The sequence below is a fragment of the Primulina tabacum genome, chromosome 16, assembly GCF_025594145.1.
Source record: "Primulina tabacum isolate GXHZ01 chromosome 16, ASM2559414v2, whole genome shotgun sequence".
In the NCBI taxonomy this organism is placed as follows: Eukaryota; Viridiplantae; Streptophyta; class Magnoliopsida; order Lamiales; family Gesneriaceae; genus Primulina; species Primulina tabacum.
In genome coordinates, this window is record NC_134565.1 from 6,408,329 (window position 1) to 6,430,623 (window position 22,295).

Consider the following 22,295-nt stretch of genomic DNA (forward strand, 5'->3'; position numbering starts at 1 on the left):
AAAAAAAACTAATTTCAATCTTACTTCAAACTTTTGATTAAAAATTATAGAATGTGAAGCAAACGTTGACATTCACAAATACCTGAAATCACTTTCACTCAGATAAAATCTAAGAAGTGCTTCACAGAAGCTTCTCTAAACACTCCATTAACTCGTCTATGGATCTACATATTCTGTAATTTCAAGGAAAACATAAAAATGATAAATTTAAAATAAAAAAGATAAAAATGTAGCATTTTCATAAACCAATAGTCACTAAAATGAAATAAACACATCAATTTTAAAATGGTGGATGAAATTTTTGTAAATAAAAATGTACAAAGTGAGACGTATATTGGTCAATTTATGTTAGAGAGAATTTTTTATGTTATCACCACATATGAAATAAGTGGACTCGTTTCACATGATATCTAGTTTTTCTTTTAATTGCCTCCTAAATATTTATGTTTCATTTCTTTTTAGATTATTTCAAATATATAATTTAAGTTTTATAATTAGTATTTTTATTTTACTATATATATATAATCAGGATCGAGATAATAAATTTATAGATGATGGTAAATAAATTTTCTTTGAGTAGTTACGTTTGTATTTGAAACGTTTACTAATTAAAATACTACTATTTTTTAAAAAAAAAACTAAATATCGAAATATACATTTTTATTTCAAAATATATATTTATAGGCATTCATGCAATATCTACTATCAATCAAATAATTTAAAATAAAAGATATTCAACTACTGGGTAAAAGTATTGCAGCTTAAAAGAGCTCTAATAAACAATATGCAAGTCTTGTCAAACCATAAACATATAAATAATAAAATGTAAGAAAATATCTATGATCACTCTCAACTCATAAACATAATGTGCGGAAAAAGTATGGTCCTCGGGTTAATGTGCGCACATCCAACTCCGTCTACTCAGTCTTCGGCGCCTCCAATCTCCTCATCTATATGCTCACCTGCATCATTCACACATAGTGAGTCAAAAGACTCAATACCCTGAATCGTTATAACAAGTAAATATACACAGCATGCAACAGTGAAAAGTACTGTAATTAAAAATACATTTCATGAGCTTCAAATCGTAAGCGTAAATGTAACATGCTAAAACATAAATATGTTCCTATCGCATCATGTCAAACATACGTATTCACTTTTTTTATTTGAATTTCGTTCATTGGTTGTGCTTTTGTATCACCGTATTAATAGATGAATCCAACTACATATATCTGCGGTACCCGACGGCGGAGATATCAGCGACAATATTACTCATCAACTGAGCCTCGGCCTTGCATGTCATCGTATTATTGCATCATCATATTAGTCATAACAAACTCATTTCCTCAAAAAAACATGTCATCGTATTAATCACTTATAAAAATCATGTATATATATAAATTTCCTTAAAATCAAGCATGCAGCATATTTTTCATATTTCAATAAAAAGTCATGTTCGTGATATCATCAACATTTAAAACATGAATTTTTTGTGATCAAGACGCTGTCAGGACTACTAACTCGACCCAGGTGCAAAATGATCATTTTACCCCTGGAAACCCTAACTGACCGTTTTACCCATCGACCTCAAAATTTCGACCCGAAGCCAACCAAACACCTTAAAATTCTTCAAAACATATTTATAGCCGTTTCTTAGACGTAAACTCGAGCCTGTTTTATAACTTATACGATTCGTTTTAAACTTGGAATGGGGTCTCGGTTTAAACCTGAATCCACCCGAAACTTAACTAAACTTTCTCAAATTTTAACCACAACTTATTTACACCCTATCAGCCCCTAAACAACAGTATTCTAGCCGTTTAGAACACCTTAAAACCCGCTGCTACCTGCTGGAATTTTCGGCACCTTGATTCCAACAAACCCTAATGCACCAAGCCCTCGATTATTCGATCCTATGCCTAACCAACCCGAATCAGCCATGAACAATGGCTACCTAGGACCAAGTTCAGACCGAGGACACCTACAAAACCGACCCTAACCTCGCCCATTGTCCATGCAATCAACCATACGCGATTCACCCGAAGACAACACCATACTCGCCCTACCTGGTTCTTGCGCGACGACCAACCCTTAGCTCATAACCAGCCGCGGTTGAGCCCTCCTATACCACGTCTCAACCCCCTTATGGACTGCACCGTGGCTTAGATAGAATCCCCTACAGCTGGTTCTCTTCCCATAACCCGATCTAGCCCCCAAACGTCGAACCATGCCCTAGGTCCGATCGGTTTCCACTCTAGCTCGACAAAACCGTGACTCCAGCACCTAGTCACCATCACTCTCGACATGTGAAGCCCCCTAGCACCCCCACTCAGCAGCCCTTTACACAACAATAGCAAAAACGTGAGTTACATGTCAACAAATGCATATTTCGTGACATAACGACGCATAAATGATTCAACATAAAAGATTTATGCATTCCTTATGCAAACATACACACATCAGCATAAATAGCATGAATGATGAGGAAAAATTAAGATTTATGGCGTGCATTTGTGAATATACGCTCGAAACCTTAGATATCTTCGCGTAGGACGAGCAGCGGAGAGGCGGTGAATGATTTCTTTGAAAAATTTGAGAGGATTTTCGAATATGGTGCTGCTGGAAATTCAGAATGTTGCTGCTGAATGGGAGAGGGCGGCCGAGAGGTTAGTGCTAGGTTTAGGGTTTGAAAATAAGGTGATTAAATCATAATATAAGGTGCTATTGGGCCCTTAATTAAAAAAAAGAGATTAAAAAGATTTTGGGCTCATTAAGCAATAAAATAAACCCATTAAGCCCTGCAACACTCCCGAAAAATATTTCATTTGTTCGGAATCTGCTGATATCTGGCTGCCTAAAAAATAAATGGCTTCTCGTTGGACGGTCGGTTGGACATATACTGACCCCCGTCGAAAATCTATAACATGTCCGTCCGAAGAAAGCATATCCATACCTAGAATAATATCAAACTCTGGTAACGGTAGCACAATCAGGTTTGCTTGCACTGCATCTTTCTGCAACCGAAGCTCCAATCTCTTCACTATCTGAGAAGTAAACATCTGATCTCCGAATGGAATTGAAACTCTGAATCCCAAATCCATAGCTTCTGGTATGATTCCCAGTCGCTTGAAAAATGATTTGGATATAAGCGAATATGTAGCTGTGGAATCTAGCATTGCGTACGTGGCTACACCTAAAATATATATCTTTCATGCTACAAAACATACCATCAAATTTGTTCGTGTTGAATATTAAGGAAATTTTCTATCAGTACTAATCCCAAAATCCTTTAAAAATCACTGATTTACTTCTAGAGCCCATAAAAAATTCGAAATTTACCTCCAAGAATTTCGAAAATTGCAAGTTGACCTCTAAAGTTTCGAATTTCTTACCATTTAGCCCTTCAATTTTCGAAAATTGCATCTTAGTCCCCATAAAATTTTGAATTTAGCCAATTTAAACCTTAATATTCTCGAAAATTGTGATTTGGTCCCAAAATTTTTAAAAAATTGAAAACAACCCCTTAATTTCGATTTTCGCAATTAGGTCCTTGAGATTTCGGTTATTTCATTTATGGTCCTTAAGCTCTTAATTACATAAATTCAACCCTTAAGTCCATCTATTAGAGCATGCAACCTAATTTATTCTAGGTTCTCAATCCCAACAAAAAAATAATAATTTCTCGCAACCAACATAATAATCTATGCAATCGAGGCGGTAAATAAAAATCCTTAAGCTTAAAGCTTACCGGTGATCAGCGTAGAGTTTGGCTCCGCCTCCGCCTCCTCTGCGTGCATCACATAGGCTCTGCAAGTAGTGGGGCTTTTGCTCTTAGGGCAATCAGCTGCCATGTGGCCCTCTTCTTTGCATATGAAGCATTTGAAGGTCCCCCACATACACTTGCCGAAATGGAACCGGTTGCACTGCTTGCACGGATGCCTCTCCTCCGGATTAGGAGCCCCTGGTGCCTGCGGTGGCCTCTGCTCTCCGAGCCTCTGAAACTGACCCTGGGGCTTCTGCTGCCCCTGATGCCTCGATGGCCCAGTGAACTGCCTCTTCTGTGGCTGTGAGGTAGATTGGGCCCGATGCCTCTTCCGCTGCATCTCGGCGTCGATATCCCGGAGGGCCTGTTTCGCCTAAAAAGCACAAGCGATGGCCTCATCATAACTCGCCGGTCTCATCAGCATCACATCATGGCGCAAAGTTGGTCTGAGGCCATCCATGAAGTGCCTCAGCTTCTGAGCGGCGTCTCTCGCAATAAGGGGCATATAGTGACAGCCCCTATCAAACTTCCTGATGAACTCTGCAACCTACAAGTTCCTTTGTCGGAGACCCATAAACTCCCTCTTCAGACGTCTCCTGACCTCCGCTGGAAAGTATCTATTGTAGAACAGTTCTTTGAATTGGTCCCAAGTAAGGGTAGCCAAATTCACCGCTTGCGCTGCTCCTTCCCACCATAGGGATGTGTCGTCTCTCAGCATGTACGTGGCGCACCGGACCCGATCTCTGTCCCTCATGTCTAGGTATTGAAAGTGCAGCTCTAGAGACCAGATCCAACCCTCTGCTAAGAACGGATCAGTAGTACCCACGAACTCTTTCGGTTTGAGCCGTCTGAACTGCTCATAAATGTCCGTCGGGGGCCTCAGAGCCTGCTGTGCCTGCTCCATCAGTCTAGCAATACCCTCAAGGACTCGGGTAGCTGCATCTCTTGGTGGTGATGGTGGTGGTGGTGCTGGTGGAGGGCCTCTACCGCCTCGAGGAGTATCATCCTGACGATCAGTGCTGAGAGCGCGTCTGGGAAGCATGGTATCTGAATACATTCCAAAATATAAACGTTACCCATCATGCAATTTAATCTAGCTTTCAAAACATTTTATCCTTAAATCATGTAAGCAGCTAAACATGTAATGTTAATCGCTCAAAAACGTGTATCATGTAAACATAGCATTAAATCATTCAAAACATTTAAAAACATACAAACTTACAGACTTGAAGCTTGAAGACTAAGCTGCAGAAGCTGGCGGTGGCACAACCCTATACCAGAACCTTGCTCTGATACCAACTGAAACGTCTACTACTTAAAATACTACTAAATTTTTTTTTTTGAAATCTAAATCTTGAAATATACATTTTTATGCATGCATGCGATAACCGCTGAAAATTACATATTTTAAAATAAAAATAATCAACTATCAGTAAAAACACTACAGTTAAAAAAAAAGGTGACAAAACGTCAAACCCTAGACGATCGTGTAGAATAATTCAAATGTGAAACATGCAAAAATCCTGACAAACCATCAATATATAAGATGAAAGAGTATGAAAATATTCATGATCACTCCTAACTCATAAACCAAATGTGCTGGAAAAGTATGGTCCTCGGGTTAGCGTGCGCACATCCAACTCCGCCTACTCAATCTTCGATGCTTCCAATCTCCTCAACAATATGCTCACCTGCATCATTCACACATAGTAAGCCTAAAGACTCAACACACCTAAATTGTTATAACAAATACATATACATAACATGTAATAGTGAAAAGTACAGTAATCAACATACATTTCATGATTTTAAAAGCATTAACTTAAAAATATCGCATCAAGGCATAACGTGTCAAAACATGTCTCATCATATACATGTTCATTTTTTTTATTTGAATTTCATTCATTAATTATAACTTCCGTATCAGCTCTATTCGATGGATCCATCTACGTATAATAGTGGTAACCGGCGGCGGGGACATCAGTGACAAAATTACCCATCCACTGAGCTTTGCCCTTACATGTCATCGTATTATCGTGTTCGTATTAGTCACAACCAACACCCATCCTTCAAAACATGTCATCATATTCATCACTTATAAAAATCACGCATATACGTAAATTTTTCTTATAATCAAGCATGCAACGTATTTTTCATATTTCCATAAAAAGTTATGTTCATGATAGCATATACATTAAAAACGTATAATTATGTGATCAGGGCGCTGCCAGGATTGCTAACTCGACCCAGATGCAAAGTGACCATTTTGCCCCTAGACACCCTAATTGACCATTTCACCCCTAAACCTCAAAATATCGATCCGAAGCCAACCACACTCATAAAAACACCTCAAAATATATTTATAATCATTTCTTAGACGTAACATCGAGCGTGTTTCATAACTTATTCGATTCGTTTTAAAACTTGGATCAGAGTCTCGGTTTTAACCTAAATCACCCTGAAACTTAACCAAATCTTTTCAAACTTAAACCAAAACAAAATCACTCCCTACCAGCCCCTATACCACCCAATTCCAGCCATTCTAAATCCAATAAAACACGTTGCCGCTTGCTGGATTTTTCAGAATACAAGCACCAAAAACCCTAGTGTATCTATACTCCTAAATTTCGACCCTAGCCCAAATCAACGAGGACTAGACCCGAACCAACTCTTCCTAGCCCACCTTTGGACCCTCCTGGACTGACCTAGCCCTAGCCCTCAGTCCCATGTACACTGTTAAGCGCGACCACCCCAGAGCCACAAAAACGAGCCCAACCGAGACACCCCTCACCAAAACTTCCTCAATCAGCCCCATGACCACGACCAGCAAGGTTTGAGCCATCCTAGGCCATAGCTCAGACCCACCAGGGTCTGGTCCATGGCTTGGAACAGTCCTTGCACCGCTGACTCACTCTTTTCTTCCGATCTAACCACAACCGAGACATTCAACCAAAGCATGCGATCGGCCCTTACCAAACCGTGACTACCTCACGACTCCAAGACATTGACACCTTAAATCTCGACATATTTACCCCCTAGCATCACAAATCAGCAGCCCTTTCACAAGAACAACAAAAACGTGAGTTTCATGTCAAACAAAAGCATATTTCGTGACAAAACCTCGCAAAAACGATGCGCCGTAATAAGTCTATGCAATCCTCATGAATACACACACTCCAGCATAAAGTAGCGTGAATGATGAGAAAAAATGATTTATGGCGTGTCTTTGCGTTTATACGCTCGAAAACCTTGAGATATACGCGTAGAACTTGCACCGAAGAGGCGGGGAAGGAGCTTTCTTGAAAACCTAGGAGAATTTTCGAGTGGCTGCTGTATTTTTTTAAGAAAGGTGCAGCGGCTGCTAGCGGAGGGGGCGTATGTGAGTGTGAGGGAGTGTGAGTAGATTTAAGGTTAATATAATGTAGGGTTTAAGTTGTATAATTGTACACTAATGGATCCTTAATAAAAATTAAAGGGATAGAAGGATTTTAGGCCTATTAAGCAATAAAATTAACCCTTCAAGCTCAATAACACTCTCGAAAAATATTTTGCTTAGCTAAGTTTTTGAAAATATTTCCCGAGCCATCAAAAAGTCCCACGACTCGCTAAATTTTGTGTACCAGTTAAAAATATGACCGTCAAGTAAAAATATTCCACCAAGGCCCATTTTTTAAATTTTCCTCTAATTATACCATATATTAAATAATTATTTATTTAATAAAAAAATTTTCCCTAATTATCCTCGGTCTCCGTTTCTCGTTCGCGTACAAAATATAACTTAAAGCTCTAATGCATGAAACTTTAAATAAACCATGAACTAAACCACATATCATGCAATAAAAATAACTAAACACTTATTTTAGTAAAACCCTAGATTGCATGCAGTCAGATTACGTAGCTCAAATTTCCTAGACCTTACAACTTGTTATCATGGCTAAGGTTTGTGGAGTCAATAGATTCACTATGTGTGATCGATGCAGGTGAGCATGATTTTGATGGAAGATTTGATGGTTGAATTAGCTGGACTGATGATGCACATAACCCGATGACCTTTGCTAGTTTTTCGCATTATCTTTATAATTTAAGATTTCTTTAAAGAATTTATGACTTTATGCTTTTGAGTGGTTTTTGAAAAATTTAAAATGCTTACGTTTTATTTGAAAAATGTTAGTTTTAGGTTTGGTTGATATTTACGATTTTATGTTTCGAATCGCGTTTTTGGTATTTTCAAATAATTAATTGGTGAGTTATTTTAAATGGTGTAAAATATATATATATATATATATATTAGGGTTCGGCCGAAGTATTGTAAGAAATAAGAAAAAAAATAATATATTTTAAAGAAAAACGATTAGTGGACGTTTCAGCTTCAAATTTTTAAGTTAATTCAGCAGCCGAGTCATTCCATATTTTAGCTTATTCATAATATAGTTGTTGGTGAACTAGTTAAAGTCACTAGCGAGTGAATTCAAAATTACGCTCACTTGTGTGGCCTCATACCTTTTTGAGTAAACACCATTCGTTTCAATTTTTAGTTTTAACTCAAGAATGCCGCCGTCTGGATGTGTCAAAATTAAAATACAACCAAAATTCTTAATTCCATAATATTTCTAACTTAATCATATTATATAAAATCTTGTTCAAAATATTTATTATGCATCACATAGAACTTTCGCAAATAATTTATGAAATGCAATTATTCATGATTCCATGCGACATACAATAATAAATGGGATAGGCACGTCTAATTCTAAATGCAATGTAACATGCATGAACACACTGTATTATTTCGTAGAATTGTGTCAAATTTGGGGACATCAAAATCAGAATTACTATTAAACAGTTTTATTCAAACTAATTAATTAAATTTTACGAACACTCGAAATCAAAATCCAATTACGACACACCCATGATATATTTCATAACATTCAATTAACTGAGCGTCATAAACATGAGAACAATCCATATAGATGAAATATATTATAATGCTTCGCAACACCTTTTACTCTGATATCACTTGCTGGTGTTTTATGTTCGATGCGCGGAGGAAATTTGTGAAAAATAAGATTAAACAGCTTCAAAAAAATTTTACAGGTCGGATAAAGGATCTAGTTTAATTGTAAGAATTTCACAAGTTCTATTATAATTAAACATGTAAACATTATAATATAATCAACACCAAAAGGAAATTAGAGTCGTTACCAAAAATCTTTGGATCCCGGAATTCTTTTAGTACCAACGATCTTCCTCACCAGTCTTCGAATCAACCGACAGAAAAAAAGTGTGGGCTAACTTTTTTGATTTTCTCAAAAATTGTTGACCAGAATTTTTCACACTAGCATTTAATAGTGGAGAAAGATGTATTGGAAAATATCTTTTTTTCCTTTTGGGAATATCTCTCATATCTATAGATTGAGAAAAAAAAAAACTATTGAATTCTAATCAAATCTAGATATATTGAGATAAGATATTTATTTTTAACAAAAAATATAATCAAGAAATCAAATCTTCATAAGAGTGAAATTTTATTTGAATTTCAAAAAATAGAATATCATCAAATATGTAGTATTTTACATTCAAATTATTGACAAAAAAATTGACCACTAATTTGGGAATTCTCGACAGTCACAATTCACAAAATCAAGGAAACAAATTTCATTGTGATTTGAATTAGATAATGAAATCTATTTATGATTTGAAATTTTTTTAATTTCAATAATTATCAAATATATAATATTTGATTTCAAACTATCAAACGATAATTTTATCTCTGATTTTTCCTAATTGAATTTTATTTTGTAATCAAATTAAAAATAGAAAATATGTCCTCTTAAATAATTTTTTTTATTTAATTAATTTATGAAAATTGATAATTAATCAATTAATTATTCAAGAATATCCATCATGATTTTATGAAGATAGTTCTTCGGGGACCATGGACAGGCCATATTTTCAAGCTCAAATAAAAATAGATAAATTAATTAAATTATCTAATTTATTAATTCCAAGGCCGCTTCACTAAAAATCTCAGAACTATACTCTTGAGAAATATGAAATGTGTTTACTCAAAATATTTGAATAGTCAATTGATATAATCATTATATGTTGATCAATCCTCTATTCATGGTTCACAAATAGAGCTTGAAATAATTACTGGTTTACAACTTCATTTGTATCTTAAACCCCAAGTATTGATGGGATTCGTTGAAGTGTTTAGAGGGGATTGAATAAACATTTCCTCAATTTTTTCAATAATAATTCAATCTTGTTAGAAATTAAACTTATTATTCTTGATTGTCAATGTCAATTGGCTAACAAAATATGTGCAGAAAGAAGTCAAACTGACAGATTATAACATTTCAAGTAATGGATTGCCTATGTAAACTGAAAGTAAAATGTATGGAAGTTTGGTTCTCGATGCTCGAAGAACTAAAGATCCTACGTCACCCCTTCTTCATTTTGGGAAGACTCACATAAGAAGGCACTTAACACCGTCAAACTGAAACTCCTAGTTTACTCAATTGAACAAAGAAACAATATACAAACTATTCTCGAATACAGTGAATTACAAGGAATTCTCCTAGCACTTGATGATCCTTAATGATCAGATACAACTATGTAAAGTGTGCTTGAGTGTGTGATCAGTTTTGCTTGAAATCTTGAATCAGATGTATGTCTATGTAATATGTTGTTCTGTAGGTTTTTCCCCCTTTTTGCTCAACCGGTCTGCACCTATATTTATAGACTTCAAGCTGCAACGGTCACAAACTTCAAAAAGGATCCATTTCAAATAATGATAGCAGTTGTTGCGTTTTGTCCAGTTCATCATTCTCTGACATCGTACAAAATTGTAGTGCAGTTGGATTAAGCTGTGTCAGCAAGGTACAGAAAAACTTATCCAATAATCAGTTTAGCCCTCTGGTGTAAACTGATTTCCTAGATGATGAATAAAGATTTCTAAACTAATAACTTCTCAAAACGTGCTTTGATATAATTCAGTTCAGGTTCAACTAAGTTTTGCTTTGGCTAGTCCAGACTAGTTTAGCTTGTGGACATAGTCAGTTATGTTTGGTTCGAATGACTCAGATAGTTTATTTCAGTTTATCTTACATCAATTTTGCCTTAAACCATTTGTTAACATCAAAACATAAATTTTCCAACAATTTTCCCCTTTTGGTGTTTGAAAAATTAAACAATAAACCAATTTGTCTTTAGGTAAAAACTGTATGAATGATTATGATAAGCAAATATATGATAAATTGATATCTTCTGAAACTGATAAAGTGAGAAACTGAAAATTTGTGAAAACTTAGAATAAAAAAATACGACTATCTACTATATTCTTTGTCTTCACCTTTTGTCTTCGACTTCTTTGAGGCAGATTCATCCTTAGATGTAATATCCTTGTCTTCCCTTTTTTCTTCCCCTTTTTTGTCAACACCGTGGCATTAACTTATCTTTTTAGAATGTGTACAAGTGAAGTCATCTGGGTTGACATGCTGTCGAATTTGGCAGAGATTTGAGTGTGAACTGAATCAAGCTTCGAGTTTAAGTTGTCATATACTAGATCCATCTTCTGTGTAAGAGCATCATGAGAACTTGAAAGTTGTGAAGTTGAAGCACTGTTTTTTCTCAAGGGATCTAGTTGAATAAACAACGTGTTCATATCTTTAGATAGACCTGAGAGGTCTTTGGATACTTTATCTTTGAGATTCTCAACATCAGTTGCAGTCATTTTATGGCATCTCTTGGCCTGTGAAAGAATATCATTGATTCCAGTCAAATTTGAAAGAATATCATCCATTAGAAGATCATCTGCAAACTCTATTTCTGGTGATTCAGCAATAATATGAGGCTTTGGATTACGAAAAATGATCAACTGACTGCTTGGTTCAGCAACAACTTGCTCAACTGAAGTGTCTGTGATTTGCTCAACTGACTCAACAACTTCAGTTCCAGTTTCTTGGATTTTGGTTTGGTTTATTACTGCAACAGACTCTTCAACTATTGATGCGTTCGGATCCAACTGATTCCTCACAGTTTCAAGCATGAAAAATTTCTCAGGAACTACAACTTCAGTAATTTGAACTTCCACAAGATTAACTAGAAAAGAAAATGGTTGAACAAGAGTAATAACTTCTCTCACAAATTCCACTTCTTTAGTCTCTACTGTCAACTGTTATTCAGTTCTCAGCAAGTCAATGACTCTCACTAATGGAGTAGAAGCAATTTCAGCAACACATCTTTCAATGTGACCAAGAATCTCCTTATCCATAGAGTCTTCTTGAATTTTAAATGATTATTCTATTGCTGGTTCCTCATTTCCATCACAGATGAATTAGTTCTTTTAGTTACTGTCTTCAAAAAACATTAATATTCTCAGTCGAACTGGATGATGGTCTAGCTTGGCTTCACCTTATTGATTTTGATCAATCATTTCCTTTGGAACTGGAAGTTATGAATCCTTTTCTTGTTGTTCCTCTTGATTCAGTTCAATTTTGGTATAATCTACTTCTTGGTAGATTTCTTACTCTTGTTGTCAACTGGAATGAACAACTGTTGGTCAATCTCCCAGAACTTGAATTTCATTTGCAGTGAGCTCAAATCTACATCCGATTGAGTGAACGTAGCTTGATCATCATGAGCAGTTGGATAGGTCGAATCATAATTTATCTTCGATTCTTCACAAACAAGGTCAATTTCTTAATTCTCATTAAATTAAGGAAATATTACATCCTCTCCAACGCATGAACCACTTATACTACTTTCACAACCATCATTACCATCTTCTCAAGAGCAATGAACTTCTTTAAAGTCTCATTCCTATTCAGTTTTTGAGCAGGAGTGACTATTCTAAACTGATATCATTCATCATAATATTCAGTTTTGGTGTCTGCGAATTAATTCACCTAGTCTATAACAGATTTATCTGAGTTTGAACTGAAGATAGTAGTTTAGAATCCTCGGTTTCAACCATATTTTATTTTCCTTTCCCTTCTGTCCATTTAGAAGAAAATCTTAATTCGAGTCCAGATATGATGTACTCAGGAATCCATGATAATATTGCCTTTAGGCCTTGCTGTCGGTAGAATGGTAGGTGGAGAAACTATTTGTAGAGGAACAAATATCCCAACCAAGGTCAAATTCTCTACAGACCTAGCAGAAACTTCCTTGTCAGTTGCTTAGCAAGTAGCTGCCTTGACATCATTTTTGGTCAATTTCGGATCAGTTTGCTCCGCCTCAACTTTCTTTTCTTTCTTTTTCTTCTCACTTGCCTTATCGACGGGCAAAGGTGCCAGTTTGCTCTGAGCAGAAACTGGCTTAGTCTTTGTTGTTCTGGCCTTCTTAACTGGTGTAGAAGGTACTGTATCAAAATCACTTTCATTGGTGATTAGCTTCCTCTTGGCTTCTGGCTTGGGGGTTGAACCTACTTTGCCTTCTGAGCATTAGATTTCTTAGCTTGATTCACTTATTCTATAATCTCCTTCTTTACCTTTAACAGACCAGCAGGTAAAGTAGTCAGGGCTTGGCCCTTTGGCCTCAAAGCCAAAATTCTTTATGCATTGAGAATCTTAAGCTTGTGGAGAGTTGTTGCTACATTTAGAAGAATTCCAGAATCCTCAAAATGTTTGCTCAACTGAACAGCAAAATCAAAATTGTCTAGTGTGTTGCACCCTATTCTTCAGATTATTGTACAGAATAAGGGACCAGTTGATCAATCCCTTTACTATGGCCATCATCACCTGAAACTTTTCAATAGTTAAGGGCAGCAAAAGAACATGCCTTAGCAATTAAGCCACAGACCACAACATCCATCAACAACTGATACTCTAGTTTAATTTCTTTCTTAACGTCCGAAAGTTTTACTACCTTCACAGACACACAGAACTTCAGTTGCATCTCATCCAAATCAGTAGTAACGTACCTGTGAAGTTAATGATGCCTTCTGAAGGTAGCTGAAACAAGGCTGCAAAGAAGCCCTCGTCAATCAGCATAGAGTGCCCATTGATATTCATAACAATCTTCCCCTCTTCACTGACTGAACTCTTCTCATAGACACTCGACAACTCTGTCACAATGATATCCAATAAAGAATCAAAAATAAATCCTCCGAGTCCAGATGGCTCTAACAATCAGAAAAATACTGCGATTGCTTCGTCTTCCATGACATAAATTGAATCGAAATCTACAACAAGAGCATTTAATATGTAAGTTGGTGAAGAAGATCTCATTTCAAAAGAAAATCTTAACAGATTTTTAAAAAAAATTGTTGCATGAGAATCTAGAAGCAAAAAGCACAAACAAATGCAAACAATGCTTTGAACGGTGAAGTAAGAATATAAGGAGTTAAACCTGATGTACTTATGTACGATGACCTTTTGAATTTCCTTTGACAATACATGTGTCATTGGAATAAATTTTTTTGAAATATTGATAAATTGGTTTTAGGAAAACTGATTGTTCAAATGTCACTAAATTTTATATAGAATTAACTGAGTTAATAATCATTCTACTAAATGATAAGACCGGTTTGTCCAAAAGAACAGAAGATCAGTTGGTACGGAACGAAATTGGCAATTTGTTGAGCTCAAGGTAAACTTACTTCTGTCTTATCAGTTGACCTTCTTAAAACTCAATATTCCCACTAACTTAAGCTTTAAGATAAATCAATAAGCCTTAAAATATTTCTAAAGTAAGAAAACTTAGTCTCTGGTTGTGACCTGGTGATAATAGCATCTGCTTGTTGATCAGTTGAGACATATTCTAGCCTTATGTCTTTCTTCAATATATGATATATGGTGAAGTACTGATTGACATTAATTTGTTTGATCCTGGATTGTAGAATTGGATTGTAGGTGATTGATATGGTGCTTGTATTGTCACAAAATATCGGTGACTCATGTGCAATGATTTTACAGTCTTTCAACTATTGTTGAATCTATAGCAGTTGGGCACAACAGATTCTAGCAGCTAAGTACTCTGCTCCAGTTGTGGATGTTGCAATGGAAGTTTTCTTCTTGCTGAACCAAGAGATCAGTCTGTCTCCTAGAAATTTCATGATCCACATGTACCTTTTCTATCAAGCTTGCACCCTGCATAATCTGCATCTGAATAGCCAATTAAATTGAAAGAAGAGTCTTTAGTATACTAAAAACCCACATTTTGTGTGCCTTTAAGATATTTAAGAATTTGTTTGGTAGCTAAATAATGAGATTACTTAGGGTAGGACTGAAACCGAGCACACATATAGACGACAAATACAATATCAGGTCGACTAGAAGTTAGGTACAATAAAGAACCTATTAAGCCTCGATACATGGTTACCTCAACTGATATTCTCACTTCATTTTTGTCTAGTTTAAGTGACGAGCTCAATGAGGTTGCTGCTATGGAACATGTTGTTTCCATTCCAGATTTCATGATCAGTTCTTTTGTGTACTTAGTTTGACTGATGTAAATATCATTATCCAATTTTTTAACTTACAGGACAAGAAAGAATGTTAGTTCACCTATCATACTCATTTAAAATTTGTCACGCATCAGTTTAGAAAACTTTTCTTACAGTTTGGGGTCAGCTGACCAAAAAATATTGTCATCAACATGCATTTGCACTGATAAAATATGATAACTTTTAGTAAAATTAAATAGAGTTTTATCAAAAATTTTTATAATGAAATCATATTCAATAAGAAACCAAGATAGTGTATCATATCAAACTCTTGGAGCCTGTTTCAGACTATATAAAGCTTTGTTCAGTTTATAAACATGATCAGAAAATAAATGGTTGATAAAAGTTGGTGGTTGTTCAACACAAACTTCTTCTTGTTGTTGTCCATTCGAGAATGCAATCTTTACACCCATTTCATAAAATTTGAAGTTCTTGAAAGAGGCAAAGGCAAGGAATATCCTGATAGCTTTAAGTCTAGCTACTGGAGAAAAAGTTTTATGATAGTTAATTCCTTCTTCTCGCATAAATCCTTGAGAAACTAATATTGTGTTGTTCCTTACCATTGTGCCATCTTCATTGAGTTTGTTCTTGTATACCCATCTTGTATCTATAACTGATTGATGAGAATGTATTGGAACTAAAATCCAGATAGAATTTCTAGTAAACTTGAGTTAGTTCTTGCATAGTGTAAAAGCCCGTATTTCGTATTCATAATTTTCCGGAATTATTAAAATTTTTCTAAATAAATAATTATCTTGTCTCATTTAATTAAAATAAACATGTAAATAATTTTTTTTAACTTTAAAGTAACAGCGGAAGCAAATATTGTTTTCAACCAATAATTTAAAAATAATCCAACATAAACATCAATTTAAAAATAATCTAACGTATTCAAACTGAGTTTGAATAATAAAAGGTGCATAAACTAAATCATGAGGTCCTCGGATTTACTACTGCTGTCCCAAGATCGCTCACTGGTCTCCGTCCGCGGTCTCGACCTCATCAATACCTACAACAATCAAGTCTAGTGAGTCTAAAGACTCAACATGTATATATCGTGAATAACAAGTAAATATATCATAAAATCGCATGCCATGTAAAAATAAAGTGTCGTAAAGCATACGGTGAAAATCGTATCATGAATAATTATAACTACGTGCATATCTGAAAAGCTTTGCTCAATAGAGCTCTGTCATAACATATCATATCTTTCTGGTAGAGATAATGTTTCTAAGCAAGTGGCCCATAATATAGCGTAAGCGCCTGATCAGACTAAACTACAGTATACTGGGCGGTAGAGATCAATCACAGCCCTTGGACTTGATGTCCGTACCCATACATAATCGTAAACCGGTCGTAGGTCACCGGGCGGAGAGGTCCTCGGTTGCGCCTACCGACTTCCAAACCCATAAGCATAAGGTGGCCACAAGACATATAGCATATATCTCAAAAATAAACATTTTATATTTTTATGCACGTAATATAATTATAATCTTATTTTTACCGGATGAGTTGGATCGTTCCTAGGCTTACTGCGACTTTATTCTAATATGTGACACATGCAAATAATATTATCTTGACCTAACTTGACAATCTAACCAAAAATTTAACAATAGAACCAACAATGAGACTATGAGGACCAACCACTTGGTTTTTCAATCATGGTATCGTACCAACCCGAACCAACATTAAACCGACATTTAACCATGATTAAAAATACCCCAAACATACTGAAAATCATGCATAAGAATTGTAAAACACGAAAATAGGTGAAAGAAATCCAAAAACATAAAACACTCTTTCGAGAGTCATTTTGTCACCTTTCACCGTAAATTCTCGTACGACCTCTAAACTCGACCGAATCACGAACGGCCAAAAACATGACTTTCCTAACTCATTGAGGTACTGTCCAGTCCAAGGTCATGGGCTAAAAGCCATCCAAGAACTCAAACCAACCTCATGAACCGAACAGCAAGTTGCTGTCAAATTACAGCAGGAGCAGCTTGTGTATTTGAGGGGAAATTCTGAAATTTAATGACCAAGGGCTTGAACCACCACCCAAAGACTCTTACCAACATCCTAAGGCATGGCTTGGACCATGGCTAAGGGATAAAATCCAACCACACACAGAGCCAACACCTAGTACAATGCACAGCTCAAACCGAGAGTACCCAGAAATTCTGTGCTGTAGTATTCGAATGAATTTGTTGTCTTATTTCGTTCCAGTGGCTATATGATCAACCATGGCACGATCTAGACATGAGGGAGTGTTGTATGAACCATGGCTATAGGTTAGAAGCCAGCCACAATCCATCCAAATCTCACAAACCGAAAGTTACTCGCACAGAAACATGATGAAACCGAAATGTGCTTGTGATGTTTTGGTGAAATTTTGATAGATCCGTGAACCAATCCTTGAAGGGATGATTTGGTCACGTCCTTGACATGTTAAGATAGAGTTCTAACCATGGCTATAGTCCCTAGGACAGCCAAGATTCGAACACCACCATTAAACACCAAATGACAGAAAACGTGCACCAAATCTGTAGCTTGTGGAAATAGTTGCTGTCATGCTTTTGTTTTAAACGTTTGGACTCAAACCAATGAATCACTAACACCATAACATACTCTAAATATTGCCTAGAAACAGCCGTGGGTGCCTGGAAAACGATCCAAACTCCTGAACCACAAAGCAAGCCAGAAACCGTGAGACACAAAGAGGAAATAAAATTCTGTGCAGAAAAAATTGGGTGGTTGCTGTCCAAATTTCGTGATGCTGCATGAATATTGATTATATATTGGTTTAAAAATATCTATAGGACTTTATTGAAGAGTCAAGAAATAATATATACATCCCTGGAATTTGTTTTGAAGAAAAACAAATCAAAACGACAATACGACGCGACGGAACCGAGTTGGATATCTTCCTTTCTTTTCTACTTTTCTGCTGATATTTCCTTCGATTTCAGCTGCTGTTTTTCTGATGTTTTCGAAGCTTAAGGTTGTAGGAAGTGTAAGGGATGAAAGTGAATGATATAGGAGGTGTTAAAGGTGCTATAATATGCATTTAGTTTGAGAGTTACAAGTCAAGAATTGAATGGGTTTGAATTGTTTTTCTCACTTCCTTTGCTGTAACTTTTCTTATTATTTTATTTCCCAATTTCAGTAGTCTTTCTTCTGATATTTTCGTGAATATGGAATGAAGAAATGCTATGTAATGGAGGTGATGGTTACAAGGGTGTTAATGATACCATAATATGCATTAAGGTGGGAGGTTACAAGTGCAAGCTTTGAATATTATTTGAATGATTTCTTCCTAGTTGCCGTTGCATGCCCATCAAATTCTTGCAACACAATCAAGCTCATTTCATAGTCTAATAGGTTGAGGGAAATTATATGAATTATAGTATTTGAATTTACCAATAACTTATTGAATTAAAGGTGAGTAATGGTATTTATTTTAAAGGCTATTGAGATGACTAGAATGAATTTACTACTCTTTTGAATTATCTTAACCAATTTTATTACTCATTTGGATAGTATATTATTATTTAAACCTTATAATTTAAATTCTTAAGATTCTAAATACTCATTATACATATTAGTGAATTAACACCTTAATCTAGATTAAACTCTTGCATGACTTTGCATGGATTCAACTTTAAGTATTTAAATACTATGTTTAATTTCTTGAATATATTATACCTAGATTAGTTCATCCTCAATTGCTTACACATTTTAATTTAAGCTATAATTAAATATTAACCTAAAGAATTATTTACTAACTTAGCTCCACTTCATTTTATAAATCCTTAAACATCCTATTTCTTTAAATTAACTTATACCTTGACTTAAATTAAATTTAGGAATATTTTTCTTATTATTAATCTTATTTCTAATTTTCAAACTCCGGTCCGCCCTCGCGTATTTAACTGAAAAGATAAAACTAAACTTTTGCATTTAAAATAAATAGTTATGACTTGTCAAATATCAAAATGAATTAGACCCTTCATATATATATATATAAATCATTTTTAAATTTAAATAGTAATAACTATGCAGGGCTTATACGTAGTCTGATTTTCGGGTCGTTACACATAACATCAATCAAACCACTGTCAGTGAAAGTTTCATCAATATTTTTACGTTCAATGTTAGGAATGAAACCAGAGTGTAAAAATAGATTGAGCATATGTCCTCTGTTTTCGCTGGATCAAATGTGTTGCATATTATTAAGCTAGGTGGATGATTCTTGTTCCATCTGTAATCGGGTCCATCATTGTTGTTCTATGGAACTGAATCATTTTGGTTGACATCAGTTGAGTTAACTTCGGTTTGGTTGTCGTCAGTTTGATTTTCAATTGTTCTTTGTGCATCAGAAAACTAGTCAACTGGAACACCATTTTTTATTCAACTGATTGATCAAACAGCTCATGCTATGAAGATTGAAGTGCCTTTTTGTTAATATGGACCTCATCTTCACTATCATCTTCCAGATTGATCTCTTCAAATCTTTTGTCAGTTCAGCTGGATCAGTTGACTGGTCAGTTGACAATGTTTCATCAAAAACAATATGCACATATTCTTCAATATTTAAAGTTATTTTGTTAAATACTCGATAAGTTTTGATAATTAAAGAATAACCAAGAAATATACCCTCATCTGACTTAGCATCAAAAGCAGTCAGTTGAATTTTACTATTATTGTGGATAAAACATTTGAGACCAAATATGTTGAAATTGGATACCACATGTTGCTTGTCATACCAGATCTCACATGATGTCTTGCCATATTTCTTGGTAATCATCGATCTGTACTGAGTATATCATGCAATGTTCAATTCCTCAACCCAAAACTTTTGAAAAATACTAGAATCGACAAACATTGTTCTATCAGTCTATTTAAGAGTTCTATTTGTCCTCTCAGCAACTCTATTTTGCTGAGGTGTTCTAGCCGCAGAGAACTCATGCATAATTGCATGTCTTTCTAAACATGTAGAAAAAAATTGGTTGACAAATTCAGTTTCTTTATCAGATCTGATAAGTCATTTTGAAAATCTTGATCAGTTGAGTAACAATTTGATCTTTTGAATTTTGAAAAGATTACATAGGTAAACATTGAGAAGCCATCAACAATAACTACAATATATTTCATTCCCCCTAATAAGCACATGACTAGGATATGAACAAACAAGTGTATATGCAACAGTTCTAAGTTTCAGGTTGATGAGTTACACCATTTGTTCTTAAAAAATGACCTAATTTGATTCTCAGAATGACAAGCTGAACAAATTTTGTCCTTAGAAAATTCAATTTTAGGAAAACCAGTGAGTGACCAAATCATTCTTGCTCAGATTTACAAAGCTTTGAAATTTAAATAGTTTAACATCTTGTGCCACAACCAGTTCTTTGGTAAGTTAGAAGCAATGAACCACACTAGTTCACTAGGTTGAGTAGTCCAACTGATTTTGTATGTATTTTCACATCTTTCACTCGTCATTATAATACTTCCAAAAATATCTTTAACATTAAAAATATGTTTATGGAACTCAACTGAATATTCATACCACACAGTTGGCTTATGCCAACCAAATCGTATTTAAGATTTTCAACAAGTATTATATCCTCAATAATAATGTAACCATGATTAAGCTTACCCTTACCTATGATTCTACCTTAAGAAACTTCTTCAAAACTAACCTTAGGTCAAGTAAACTGAAACAGTTAGATAACAGTTTAGCTTCACTAGTCATGCGTCTTGAACATCCACTGTCCCTAGAGAACCTGCGGGGAAAACCCGACAAGGTCTGGGTTCTGGGGAGAGCTATTGGGTTCGGTTTTGATTTTGGGGATTTTTAAAATCTACGTAGTGATTTGGGGGCAGGTATGGGGATGATATCCCTATCCCCGAAGCCGCCTCGATAATAATAATTATTAAATAATAATAATAATAATAACAATAATTATTATTGATTAAATGAGAACAAAATAACAAAAAAAATTAACCTAAATATCTAACCCCTCAATTCTCATTCTCCATTCACGCCTCTACTCCAAGGTTCAACACTCCAACCCTTCACGAGTCACGACATTCCTTCCTATTTCCGACGTTTTCTCACTTTCAAAGAATTTTGGACCTCAACCCAACATAAACCATGTTCGATTGTTGTCTTTTGTATATCGATTTGAGCGATTATTATTTAAACCTAAGATATAAAGAAATGTCTTGCTGCTGAACTAAACTCAAATTCCGAATCGTCTGAGTTATATTGATAATTGTTTGCATTCTCTTTGAATCTATTTTTTGTTCTCAGCCTGGAGATTCTCCAATGTCTTTATTCCAATTATTGTTGCCGAAGGGTTTTATGATCATGCGACCGAATCCTGCCAAGCCGGGAAAAAAATTAGCTTGAAACATTTCTTGATAAAATGTCATATTTTGGCTGTGATTGTGAACCATTCCATTTGCAACTTCGGGTTGTTCTTCCTTTCATGATTCATAATGACTTGTTCCGATGAACTTCCGGAGGATAATGTAATTTCTGAAGTAATTTTGTTTGGGCTAAGAATAAATAATAGACAGGCCCGTGGTCTGAAAATCTCGATTCACCCGTTGTTTCCATCCATCAAATAATCGACCCGATGGTTCTTTTCAATGTTAATGATTTGATTAGTATTTTTGATTTTTTCAAGTGGTGTTTCCTGCTTTGGTACTTTTGCCCCCGAAATCATGTTTAAAGAGTTTACGTTTTTTTTTTATATAATAAAGTATTGGTTTATTGCATAATAAATTTTGGGGTTGTTCAATGAAGATTGCTAAATCATTTATGACGGATATTGTTCAAATTTTCCATTTCCTCTAATTCCACTGAGAAATTTTCAGGAAATTAGTGTTGGGGTCACTATCCAAGTTCTTGTCTGAAGGATGGTCGAATTTTTCATTTTAGTTGGCCACCATTTCATTTTTCATTTTCGTTGGCCACCATTCCATGTGATAAAATTGTTGGCCACCGTTTCATTTTTCATGTTTTTAAATTTACAAATACTGATGGTTCAGATTGAAATGCCTCGTCATGATAATCAT

At 35.2% G+C, this 22,295-nt stretch overlaps 1 protein-coding gene across 1 annotated transcript; it reads right to left on the bottom strand.

Moving 5' to 3' along the window:
* Positions 1 to 713: 713 nt before the first annotated feature.
* On the bottom strand, positions 714 to 5,508 carry LOC142529201 (uncharacterized). The gene is made up of 2 exons (XM_075634660.1): positions 3,749 to 5,508; positions 714 to 962 (listed from the first exon to the last, which is right to left on the bottom strand). The coding sequence occupies exons 1-2, from the start codon at positions 4,101 to 4,103 to the stop codon at positions 922 to 924; spliced, it is 396 nt and encodes a 131-aa protein (XP_075490775.1). The 5' UTR covers positions 4,104 to 5,508; the 3' UTR covers positions 714 to 921.
* Between the last annotated feature and the right edge of the window lie 16,787 nt (positions 5,509 to 22,295).

What these genes read in the sequence shown, in the direction of transcription:
- LOC142529201 (XM_075634660.1), bottom strand. Translation starts at nt 4,103, where the DNA reads ATGCAGCGGAAGAGGCATCGGGCCCAATCTACCTCACAGCCACAGAAG. An exon ending in AAACTCTACGCTGATCACCG is followed by an intron (nt 963 to 3,748) that starts GTAAGCTTTAAG and finishes TGAATGATGCAG; the next exon opens with GTGAGCATATAGATGAGGAG.